At 43.9% G+C, this 13177-nt stretch overlaps 1 protein-coding gene across 1 annotated transcript in view; it reads left to right on the top strand.

The window, feature by feature from the left end:
* IKZF3 (IKAROS family zinc finger 3) overlaps positions 1-11880 on the top strand; it is a 28368-nt gene extending 16488 nt beyond the window's left edge. Inside the window, exons 6-7 of the mRNA XM_068418622.1 lie at positions 5998-6114; positions 11177-11880. Of these exons, the coding sequence (XP_068274723.1) occupies positions 5998-6114; positions 11177-11880 (821 nt within the window). The remainder of the gene's footprint in view (positions 1-5997; positions 6115-11176) is intronic.
* The last annotated feature ends 1297 nt before the right edge of the window (positions 11881-13177 follow it).

The following is a 13177-nucleotide window of genomic DNA, read 5'->3' as shown; positions in this document are numbered from 1 at the left end:
TTAGAATAAGAACTGTTGGTCAGAACTAGTTAGAATTTGCAGAAGTTTTTAGTGGCTTGGATCTGGGGCCTCCCAAAAGATTATACCTCTAATCCGTAGCAGAGCTGAGGCTACAATTTCTTTTTTTCCTATGCAGCTTTAAAAAACCAACCAAACAACAACTTTTTAAGGATTAGAGCTTCCTAGTTTTGATTGTGAATTTCAAATTGAATTTTCTTTTCAAGAAGGCTAAACTGAGTCTTCAGAGAAGAAAACTAAAGTGTAAAATTATCCTTAGAGAGATGACAATGTTAACCAAGGCCTCTTAATAGTAAAAAAAAAATAAATTAATTTTATTTAGTGATATGCTTATCAAGCAAAGACTCTGCAGGCATCATCACAAGCTGGGCCTGAAAACCAGCGTGAAGACCTGTTGATATGTGATAACTGTGTGGGTACAAGAGTCCTTGCCCTGTGCAGAGTGGGTAGGTTGGTGTACCAGGCTTTATAACACGTGCAAACACAAAAACTGCCATAAAGAAACAACGATTTAATGACACTGGACTTTTATAGTTTTTTGTGGACAAGGGGTAACGGTTTTAAACTGGAAGAGGGGAGATTTAGATGAGATATTAGGAAGAAATTATTTTCTGTGAGGGTGGTGAGACCCTGGCCCAGGTTGCCCAGAGAAGCTGTGGCTGCCCCCTCCCTGGCAGTGTTCAAGGCCAGGTTGGATGGGGCTGGGAGCAACCTGGTCTGGTGGAAGGTGTCCCTGCCCATGGCAGGGGGGTTGGAACTAGATGGGCTTTAAGGTCTCTTCCAACTGAAACCATTCTGTGACTCTATGATCTTCTCAGCAAATGACATGTTTTTTAGAGCATTAGTAAAAGTAAATGGTTATCAGAACGTCAGCAAGTTTTGGTTTTCATGAGAACCCCCCCTACGTATTGTAACTGTGGTTTTACGTTACAGTACATACTCCCATGATGGCAATCGCTCCGAGATGTCCACCACATGAAAGTGGAAAACATGATACCTACTATAGAGTTCTGCTCTTAAATGGTTCTCATGGTTTATATTCATTTCTGAATAGCAACATTTCACTTATCCAGAATCTGCTCTGTAGTACTCCCTGCAGTAGGACAGCACGCCTTAAATTGGTCACAGAGGAAATTTCCAGTGTGACATGATGTGGCCGTACCCTGTGCCTTTGAGACCTTTGCACTTTAAAAAATATTGCAGTGTTTTTAATGGAGTAGTAAGTTTTATGAAAAACAGGAGCTCCAGTCTTGCTGAGGCGTTTCCATTCGCTTCTCTGCTATCAGCACTCTGTTAGGTGACAGAATCAGAGAGAGGGAAGGTGGGAGAGGACCTCAGGAGGTCATTTAGTGCATTTGATTTGTTTTTTTCCCCCCAAGTGTGGCAGTTTGCACTTGTGTTTAGTGAACATCAGGTTTTGATTTCTGACCCTTTTCCTACTTATCCACATCACTTTGAATTTTGGTCCTCTTTTCTGAAGTCCTGGCAACACTCTCCCATGGAGACATCTTTAAGTGCAAGAAATGCCACCATCCAATAATTAAATAAAATATTGAAAAGCATCAGGACCGTAGCAACCATTCTAGTTGCTTTTTAGCACGAGGTTTGCATGTTCCAAATGTAGCAGTGTGGAAATATTTCTGAAAGAAAAGGTTTTATGTAACAGTGCTGTCGGAGCGTTGCTCAGTCCCTGATAACAATCTCTGGTCACATTGTTCTCATTGCACAATAACCCACCTCTCTGTTCACTCTCCATTATTTAGTGACCACATAGAGATGCTACAGGAAGCAATGCCTCTAACTTGAGCTCTGCTTTGAACTTCAGGGTTTTGTTAACGATGCCTGTGTGTTCTAAAAATTATACTCACATTTACAGGGTGACAGAAACCACACTATGGAAACAATTCAGTACGGGCTAATGATGGTGTGTTCGTGCTCTGGGCTGGGAGAAGGATATCTGCTCTCTGTGCATCTACAGAATGACACGATGGCGAGGTGACAGCACTGGTCTAGAGAGGTGGCTCCTCACCCAGCCCTTACAAGGAAACATAAGTAGTCATTGATAATGGATAAATCACACTGGCACAAAAATCTTCTGGAAGAGTTTTATAAACATAAGATCACAGCTGAAATGTGCCCACTGCTGAGGTAGGCAGCAGTGCTCAGAAGCAGCACAGGGAGATCCCAGGCGGTGGTCAGGGAAGGCCATGGTCAGTCACTAGCGTTAGCGGAGCGGGAGGTGGTGACCCTGGTTTAAAAGTGGTCAGGGCGTTGGAGCTAAACCCCTTCCTACTGCTGTGTAAAACACCACGGTGAGGAGCTTGGCTTTCCACGCGATTCCAGAGGCACGTGTGAGAGCGCTGATCAGATCCGAGCAAGAGGCAAGAGGGCGGTTTATTTGGTCTGGAGAGTTTCTTTCAGCATCCTGACAGTCTTAGAGTTTTTGTTGTTTTCTGGCCACGCAGTTGAGCCATCACAAGCATTCAGCTTGCAGGACGTTTCAAGATCACAGGCTGAAATAGGTTACGTGCTTTGGAAGTCTGGATTTTCTTTATAACTATTAATTTTTTTTCTCAGTGCAACTTTGAGCAAAGCACTTGACCATTTCTGTCGGTCCAACCTGAAATTTATTTTTAGATACACGTTATAGTTAGATAATTAGTTCTTTAATGTCACGATGTGCAGTGGAATCATCCAGTGGGTAAGGTAGCTGGAGGGGGAGGCAGGGCAGGATTATTTCTCCCTGTTTGAGAAGTCTTTAGAGAATTTTGAGTGATTAAAAAAAATGTTTCCTAAATACTAAATATTATTCTTGGACGGCTTAAGTGATCCAGCAGAAAGAGGTGGGTGAGATAATTTTAAGTTAGCTTTTGGGCAGAGAGAGCAGTGTTGTGGGAGAGAACCAGTGTAACCACCCGAGTCTCAATGGGAGCAGATACTGTTTCCCTAAGGCTGTATTGTGAAGATATTGTCAAAGAGCTTTTGTGGCCCATAAATAGAGATTTTTTTTTTTTTCCTTAAGGAAAAAATGGCCATTAGCAAGGAGTAGAAAGACTTAATGTGAAAGAAAAGGCCCTCAGTGTTAAAATGAAATGGCAGACAGATATCAAGCTGGTAGATTGATACTTATAGATGTCCCAGAACATGTTATGTAGGTCAATAGTTACTGTCTCTTCAGCAATCTTGTCTGAGCAAAGACTATTGTTACCTCTGCAGGAAGCCGCTTCTCTGCCCTCTTGACACTAATTTAATGAAGTTCCCTTGGTGGCACATAAATAGCATCGACAAGACAAGTAGTCACTGCTGTGCTACGTGTAGCTGCCAGTGTGTTTCTAGGGCTGCTAAGAGGGCTTACAGAAACTTCACTCTTTGAGTTCTGTCGGAAGATGGAGAAAAAGATGCTGAAAATGTGAAATTAAAGCTTTAATAGAACATGGGTACAACTCATGAAGTTAAAGACTGAGAAAAAGAGGAACTAGAAGAACAAAATAAGAAAAATGAAGAAATGGTAGGGACCAGGGAGCTGCTTTCATGACACGGATGAATTGTTTTCTTTCCTTTTTTTTTTCTTTACAATGTAAATTTTTGACTATACAGCACTGTTTGTGTTATTCTCTTGTTCAGGGTAGCTGTGGGCTGTTGGGGTTTTTTAAATTTAAATTACTATTATTAATGACTTGTGTAATGATCCTGTCAAGACTACAAGCTTTTTGGGTTGGGGATAGTTCAAGGCTTGAGCTGCAGTTACCTAAAGATAGTATAAAGAGCTCAGAAAATATATTGCAGTTTTTGGAGCATGAGAGTCCAACAGAAGTTCTGAAATTAAAAATCCCATAACATTATTCTCAAGAATTAACTAGAGCTTCTGGCCCAAATCCAAACGGATGATTATGTTTTGCCTACCTAACTTTCCCTTATTGTTTCAACTTCAGCTGATGTTTTGTCTCACTTTGTGTAAACTGTTTGGTAGGGTCTTGGTGTTTCATGCTGGAAGCAGGTGTGTTTTAGCAGTTGATGAAAATATTTGTGTAAAATACTAGAGTAATTGGGAATAAATATCAGGCGAGAAAAGCAGAATGTTATTCTAAGGCACTGTGTGTGCATGCCCTCTGTGGGGCTGGTTATCGTGTACATAGGGGGTTACAGCCCGATGAGACAGGACTGAGGTGGTGCCGAGTTGAGCCCTGTTATCCCGTCCACCCTGAGTCACATTCGTAGCCAGTGCTTGTGGCATCGAGCACTTATGAAGCACTGTACGTTTTCAAAATGCTGAACAAACATTAACAAATGGTTCTGGCTGAGGTTTGGTGAGTCATGGTTTGTGCTGACTGAAACTCATATGATATCAATAACAGCGATAATAAACAAGTAAGGAGTGACTGACTCTGAAATTCACAGGGAAATGCTGCACACTAGGCTGGGGAAGGATGATACTGCATTTTTATCACTTGCTGTCCTTAGCAGACTGCAAGTTAAGCCCAATACTTAATAAAAGTGCGTTTAGCAGGACTGAAGTGATGCCAAAGTGCTTGTATCATTTTCCTCTGGCATTACTTCTCTCTCCTGTAGACGATGCTTCATACATTTAGGTATGCTAGTGCAATAGTACGATAACACAGCAGCCAGGATTCTTTCACGGTGAGATCTGACCTTTTGTATTACCTGGGGAGAGTAAATTACTCTTCCTTGTCTTCGTTTCCCTCTACTTAGATACCAACTCTTAAAGGCACGGGCAGCCTCTCAAAATGTGTCTAGTTTTCACCACAGTGGTCCCTAATACCGAAACTCTTGGTGCTGCCTTTTAATATAAAAGTACCACAACCAACACTCGTTCTTCAGGCGAGAGCAAGCCTTAGGGGGGGAAGCTGCAGCAGTTACGCTCAGTATTAGTCTGGTAGTAGCGATATGAGGTGGCAGTCCTTCGGCGCGGCTGGTCCAGCTCACGAGCTCGTGCAGCTCCACGAGGTGAGAGCAAGCAGTAATTTCCGTGAAATGATGGGCACTGGTTAGCACGGCTGAAGGAGAGCTCTGCAAAATGTCCAGGTCCTTCCACAGCCAGCGGGTCTCAAGGGAGTGATCGTAGGGCACGGGTACTTTTCCTAAAATTAGAAATTCTGGAGGTTGTCATGAGCTTTAAAGCACCTAATGCTAATGCTTACAAGTGTGCCAGAGAGAAAACATTCGTAATGAGTTTTAGCTGTAGCATTTAGGAAAAAGAATTAAATGTTAATGACACCTGAAAAAAAAGTTAGAAGTGAATATTCATAGAATCACAGAACGGTTTGGGTTGGAAGGGACCTTAGAGATCAACTAGTTCCAACCCCCTGCCACGGGCAGGGACACCTTCCACTAGACCAGGTTGCTCAAAGCCTCATCCAACCTGGCCTTAATTGAAAGCTTATATTATTTTTATTTTAATGGAACATTGATATATTTTATACAAGTTTCTTAGTGATTAGTTAAGAAGACGTCTGCATATGACTGATATCTGAAAAGTGTAGCAAGAGCACTGAACATCTCGTACTGAAGTTTTGAAGTCCTGTGTCAGTCTGCAGGTGTCCCACAGTCTTACTCAGAATCAAAAAGAAAGGCTAAGAGAGGTTATATCTCCATCTACGTTTTGTAACCAACCCTTCCAGCCAGTTTATTTTACACTTCCTCTTGCTAATGAAGGTACTGGGGTTGTATGGTTGGTGCCCTCCTTGCATGAGCTCAGGACTGCAAGATCAGTGTGTGTTTCTGTGCTTGGTTCCACTGACCGCAGCTGGTGCCCGAGACGCAAAGAGCAAGAACTACAGAAAAAGCAAAACAAGTTTACATCAGATCTCCAAACTGTTTCCTCCCAGTTAGTGTGGCAAACTCCGGAGATTAAACCATTCATATCTTCCTTTTTTTTTTTCTTTTTTTTTCCTTTTCACCTACGTGTTGGTTTTGTGTTTTGTTTTTTTTTTTTTTTTCTTTTCACATTTTCCAAACTAGCAAGCGTGGAGGCAAGGCACATCAAGGCAGAGATGGGGAGTGAAAGAGCCCTTGTGCTGGACAGGCTAGCGAGCAACGTGGCAAAGCGAAAAAGCTCAATGCCTCAGAAATTTATTGGTAAGAACAAAAAACCTTTTCATGTGCAACAGTTAAATATGTGCAAGTTGGTAACCTGTAGTACAATGCCTCTGCTTATTTTAAATATCTTCTCAAGTTTATAATCTAATCTAATACAAAAGAATTATAAATAAAGTAACTGTGATTATTCTGATGTGCTTTTAGTGATTTGTTGTAGGGTTTTGATTAAAATTAATATATTCTGTTCGATACTTAAACTGGATGGAAGCTACTGTTGTGCTTTGTGTCTATTTGTGTAGGCAATTTATAAATACATTTTATGGGCTTCCGTGTGTTGTTTTCTGTACCTGTGCATTTGAAATGTTCTCTGCGAGGTTCTTTACAGGAAAAGAACAGGAAGGCTTAATGCTGTTAAGAGCCAAGTGCTCTTTCTAGTCAGCAGGAGCTGAAGATTCTTGTGAGGAATAAGGCCTAAAGACAGAAAAGTATTGGATTTCTGTTAGTCATCCTGCTGCGTTTGAATATTATTAAAAAAAGTATCAAATCCTTTCTTGTGGTCATTTAAGCAACAAGATGTTTCCACAGCATTTTCTGTGCATTTAATTTTGTACGATCAGGGTTTTGCATGCTGGGGATCTTAAATACTGGTTTGGCAGGTTGTGTGTTTTCATGCCTGATCCTCTTGGCTGGTCTTATTTCATTAACATGCCTTTCAAGAAAACAAAATGCAGCTCTTGTGTCCTGAGTAAAGACCAGAAAGTCAGCAGCTATATAGTATTAGTACTAATAACGCCTTGTTTGTTATATTCTGTATGGTCAGATAAGGTACCAAGTGCTTATTTTTCTTAATATAAACTTCACCTTCAGAATGAGGGGCCTGTGTGGTGGCGGGGAGGGGAGAAGCGTGGGGCTGAGGGTGCAGGCAGGGACCAGCTGCTGTGGGACAGACCCGCAGGGCAGAGCGATGCTCTGGGGACCTGCCTGGAGCGCCTGGGGCTGAGGGTCCGGACCTGGGTACAGGTACGCTGCTAAAGCCATATATACCTAAAAGCAACTTAATTTTTGAAGGTAATGTAGCTCTTACTGGGTTTGGTGGGTAGCACTGGACTCTCATCTATGGAAACTGATAGCTTTTATTTAGATATCTTACTATGGCTTTAAAAAGGTCACCTTTTATACCAGCACACTCCATCTGAGTGCCTTTGGGTACTTAATATTGAAACTGTTGACTGCGTGACTTAGACCTTGCACGTCGTGCTGTGATTCAAACAGCAATAGCAATGCAAATGGTTTTGAAAATCTTTAGCTTCTTTTTTTTTTCAGCACTGAGATCAGCTTCACCCTGTCTTGTTTTACAATTGCTACCAATTCAATCTTTATGTATCTTATTACACACGTCTGCAGCAGGACGCAGCCGCTCAGCGTAGGCTTAAAGTTAAGTCCTAGTGTTTTTCTGATTTGTTTTACCAGCATATGGAATGGATCCTTTTTTGATTTGTGATTGTGCTCATAACGTGGTCTGCAGATGGCACGAACCGATGCTGCGCCACGCAGGGGTGTTCGTGTGGAAGCTGGAGGACCCAGGGCAGTTTACCTAAAGGAACCGGTTTCTGAAACTTACTGTTTTTCTAGAACCTGTGTGATTGGAGTGTTCTTGCTAGGTAAAGTGTGAAAAAATTACTCACTTGGTGCCTTCTATCCCTGGGAGGTGTGTTTGCAAGAGCAGTCTGTCCGACCTTGATGTGACTTTGTGAACTGTACGCGTAGGAGTGCGGCTCTACCAGGACAGCTTTGTGACCTCTTGGGAAACGGCCTCCTCAGAACGGGTGCTGATTTTTCATTTTGTCAGGAAGAAGGGATAGAGATGTGTACTAACAAGGCATCTTTGTTTGGCTCATTTCTGTGAATGAAGTCTATTGATCAGGAAAAAAAAAACACCCTTTATTATTATTTGAGGACTGTACAGAGTTTGGTACAAGCACCAGGAGTCTTGCCCACTTTATTTTTTCACATTTTCATCTTCAGTAGCTACCTCGTGTGCTCAAATAAGGACGCAGATCAGCAGACTGTATACTTGACTCTTAACTTTTGCACTAGGCCCCCCTTCAAAAGCTTCTCCTGCAAAGATTTTGTCCTTTACAGAATCACAGAATCACAGAATCAATGAGGTTGGAAGAACCCTCTGGGATCATGGAGTCCAACCGTTGCCCTGACACCACCATGGCAACTAGACCATGGACCTAAGTGCCATGTCCAGGCTTTTCTTAAACCCCTCCAGAGATGGTGACTCCCCCACCTCCCTGGGCAGCCCCTTCCAGTGTCTAATGACCCTTGCTGAGAAGGGTCTTTAGTTACGAGGGAACAAGGATTTGGATGGAAGTTTTAGGGGTTTGGGTTTCCTGTGGATTTCTCTTTGGCATGTCTATGGACCCAATCTCCAAACATTGGCTTTTTGTACTTCCTGCTTTGATTAATGAACAGATACTTAAAAAACAAACAAAACCCAAATAAAACCAGCCCAGCAGAACAGGTAGCTGTGCTGGTGGTGCTTCCCTGCTGTGGAGAACACTCGTGGGGCTGTATCTTCAGTTGACACAAGTCAAAGTAACCGGTGCAGCCAATGCATTTCTGCCACTTTTACACCAGCTGAGCATCTTGACCCACAAACTTCTCCTTCTTCCTTTTTAGAAACAAGTTCTCCCTGAGACAGGGAGTAAAAATATATTTCTCACAGTGGTAAAAGTTCTAGTGCAGTTCTGACAGGAGAACAAACACCGTTATCCCCCAGTGTGCAGAGTCTAACGAGCAGTGGCCTGCTCTGGTTAGCACGGCGGCAGGAGGCCGGGTCCCTCCCCGTTTCCAGTGTCCACACCTCTCAGGCTGCAAAAATCTACCTACATTTTAGAGTAAGTGAAGCATCACGAGCAGCACATGAGTATGTGTCATACGCTATGGCTCATGTGTGAATTTTGAAGGGGAAGGGTTTTGCATTGCACCGAGACAAAAAAAACCCAAGAGTAAAGATGTTCTGCTGACCGGTGGCTGCTTTGTAAATGAACACCAGGGAACCTGTAAATTTAAGTTTTAATGTAGCGTTTTTCAATAACTTTGTGGCACTTTGCCTGCTAGCAGCTTAACTCAGAATAATCTGCTACGTTGTCCTGCTGGCTACAAAGATAAAATATCAGCTGCTTTTGGCACAGTCCATCTTACTCATCCCCCAGTCCCCATAGACTCCTTTCCCTTTTTCTAAATCATTGATACCAACTTTCTCCTGACTGCTGTCGGGTTTGAGTGACGCAGTGATCTGGCTTTTTGTCTCTTTCCATGGAAAGGTTTTTGCTGTATTTGACTGAGGGCAAAGAAAATAATCAAGAGTGGCCACGCCATCCCCTCGGTTGCGATACGGTGCCATAGCTTGACGTCCTGGAAATAGGATTAGCACTTTCTGTGGCACTTCCACACGGATTCAGGCTGCCTACTTTTCCTCCCAAAGTATCTTAGAAATGCCCCAGTGAGGTTTACAGCCTGATTTCTTGCCCTTTCATATAAGGAGTCCGTGTCTGATGTGCTGTGGCTTAAAAGTGTGCAGCAACATGACATGTTTAGTGTATGTCAGAAGAGTGTTTGGGTATTTGCAGTTCATTTGATGTAACTGGTAATTTAAGGGAGACGGAATGGGCTGTTGTGGGGACTTGAGAGCAACCAGGATAGTGGAATAACACAATAGCGAGAGCCTCGGTGATCACACGTTGTTTTTTTTGTGTCTTACCTTATGACAGTGAATCCTGACCCAAAATTTATAGGGAGTCTGGGCTGGGTTTGCTTCTGTTGCTTTTTTTTAAAAACAAATTTCAAATTTGTTCACATCTTTCACTTGCCTGGAGCTGGTTTTATGAGTCACATGAATGTGTTATATCGTTTTGTTTCCTTCTGTGTGAAGTTGGATCACAAGTTTTGTTGAGGGTTGGAAGCAGTTACACCCTTGTGGTTCACTAACCTTTTTTGAGTGTTTTAGAAGAGAAACGTGAGCTCCTGGTTTTCTGCCTCTGCAGTGAAACCTAAGGAGTTTCATACACATTGAGTCATGGTGTTGACAGGTGACTGATAAACATCTGCACCACTCGAGTTACCGTAACTACAAGATTAGTGGATCTGATGTTTGCAAGTCACTTGCACATGAAACGTTTGGTCTGGTCCTTTTTTTTTTTTCTTAAAGCTAGGAACGATTTTATGTTTCAGGTAACCACAGAATTCGGTTGCTTATTTCTAGACTTTCAGCAAAAAAAGTGACTTTAGTCCTTCTGAGGTGCAGTTTTATTTCCTCCTTGCTCCTGGCATAGACAAAAACTAGTTGCAGTGTCCTGCCCAGCCCACCTGTGTCCGTGCTAGAAGAGGCATGAGCAGAATTTCAGGTACACTCTCAGCTCTCGTCCTGCTCCGTCTCATCGTGAGCTTTCAAAGCCCCAGCACACCCAAGGAGGACGCGTGTCGCTCCTCTTTTGCTCACCCTGTATCAAGTGACCCTAAATGTGTTGGTTTATGCAGAGCTGCCAGTGTTGGATTGTCTGAAAACCTGTGTTGAGTTCAAAGAAACCAGGCGTGGTTCAGAGGACGCTGTAGTTGTCAGAGAGGGGCACACTTCTCAGGGGACAGGTCAGGAACAGAAGGTTGCAGTCTTGGTATGGAAAATGGAGTGTTTTGGTTTATTATCCATTAGCTCTTTTGCAAGTATTTTCATTAATGATTATTTACCTTCTTCTAGAAAAAAAAGATGAGAGAAGTTAATCTATGGAAGCTTTGATAATATGATTCCCCTTAAATCCCAGAATAATTTTAAAAATGTAGTGATGATTTGTGCAGTATGTATCCTCACCACCTCCTCGATTAGATCTTTTTGCTTCCAAGCCTGAGCTTCAAAAAAATAACAAAACCCCAACCCCCCCAAAAAAGCTACTTGTGTGTATGAATGGCTTCTTTCAGCAGAGAACATTTCATGCCTCTTTACTTTCCAGAGGCTACTGCCATTTAAAAAAGGCATCATGGAGTTTAGATACTTCTTCACCCACCCAGGTAATTCAATACGTCTCCTCTCTTGCAGGTGAGAAACGACACGGTTTTGACATTAATTATAACTCAAGTTTCATGTACGAAAAGGAAAGCGACATAATGCAAGGACGCATGATGGACCAGGCCATCAACAACGCCATCACCTACCTCGGGGCCGAAGCCTTGCGCCCGCTCGTGCAGACGCCGCCAGCTCCCACCTCCGAAATGGTCCCGGTCATAAGCAGCCTGTACCCGCTGGCGCTGACCCGCGCCGACGTGCCCAACGGCAGCGCGCAGGAGGTGGAGAAGAGCCATGGCCACCTCAGGGACAAAAGCCTCTCGTCCGACAGAGGCCTTTCCCCCAACAACAGCGGCCAAGACTCCACAGACACTGACAGCAACCACGAGGAGCGGCAGAATCCCGCCTTCCACCAAGGCCAGATGATCCCCGCTCAGGCCCGCAACGGCCTCCAGTCCTTGAAGGATTTCCCAAGGCCCTTTGACATCATCAAGCCACCCGCCATATGCCCGCGCGACGCCTTCAAGGTCATCAACAAGGAAGGGGAAGCCATCGGGGTCTACCGGTGCGACCATTGCCGCGTCCTCTTTCTGGATTACGTGATGTTCACCATCCACATGGGCTGCCACGGGTTCCGCGACCCCTTCGAGTGCAACGTCTGCGGGTACAGGAGCCACGACCGATACGAGTTCTCCTCGCACATAGCACGAGGAGAGCACAGGGTGGTGCTCAAATGAAAGGACCATTTTTCCAAGGTGAAAGGATCGGAGGGGAGGCTTGTTTGGTTTTTAATCAGTATAAAGAATTTTTTTGAGTATTTTTCTATGCCAGTTTTAAATGAGTGTCACGGGGAGGTGACGCCTTTTTACATTTATTTTTTTTTACAACTAATTCCGTGTCCTGTAGCATCTGTGCCTAGCTGCTGTGGTGAGTGGTACTGTATAAAATACCAGGAGCAGAGACCAATTTTTATATGAACTTTTATTTTTGTGAAAAATAAGAGCCATTTAAGATGTTTTTATTTTTTGACGTGCATTTGTTTTTATAATGTATGCTTTAACTCAGCCTTTCTGAGGTTTTTCTGCTCTGCTGCCAGCGTCGCTGCTTGGTCAGACATCCAGGCAGACGGCTGCAGGGGGAGATTTTTCTAGTATTACGATCCCGATGGTCTCCAAATGGCTCATCACGGACACGAGGAGACCGTGCCGCTGGGAGGGATTATTAATTCCTCTTTAAAGGTTTTCCCCTAAGGCTTAAAGAGCGTGTGGCCCCACTGCACTTTCATTTTTCTTGCCCCTCTGTTCACTTTCTTTAAAGTCACTCCCACGTGCGTCTCACTCAGTAATAGCAAAATAAGAAATGAGGCTTATTTGGGGGCTGGGGTTTTTTAGCAGCGCGTGTTTGTGGGATACCCGGTGAGGTCATTGGTTGGCTCCTCCATGGAGGCTGGGGGAAATCCTGGTTTTCATGGATGGAAAGTCCTCCTTCCTGATGGATGCCAAGAGCGAGGAGGGAACCACGCTGTGCGTTGTGCCCCTGCTGTGGTGTCCAGCCAGCGCCAGCCCTGGCACGCAGCGTGCCGGCGTGGGGCTGGGAGCGGGATCACCCCGTCCTGGCAGCAGGCACCGTGAGAATCTGCATACGTGAACGTGTGGGAGCCGAGAGCTCAATCACACCGTCTGCTTTTACGCGGGGATATCCCTCGGAGTGAAATGTGCTGGTTTGCAAAATGAGTATTTACCGTTACTTTGAAGCTGGTTTTTAAAATAGCCCTTTTAGTGTAACCCTGGCTCTGCAGCTGTACTATTAGTCACTGCGCTCAAGATATGAATTCGATAACAGCTTCGCCGAGTGAATGTTTATTCTTTGCAAAGTATTTTTGTATCATGTAGCGTTAGGTGTGTTCTGATGGACTTTCTGCATCGCTTTTGTACCTTGTCAGCGTGGCCGTGCCAACGCCCGTGGGCATCCATCCGTTTCCACGGGGGAAGGCTGGGGCACAGAGGCCGAGGGGCAAGAAATACAGAATTTCAT

The sequence above is a fragment of the Nyctibius grandis genome, chromosome 26 (assembly GCF_013368605.1).
Source record: "Nyctibius grandis isolate bNycGra1 chromosome 26, bNycGra1.pri, whole genome shotgun sequence".
Lineage (NCBI taxonomy): Eukaryota > Metazoa > Chordata > Aves > Nyctibiiformes > Nyctibiidae > Nyctibius > Nyctibius grandis.
This window is presented reverse-complemented; position numbering and strand designations above follow the sequence as displayed.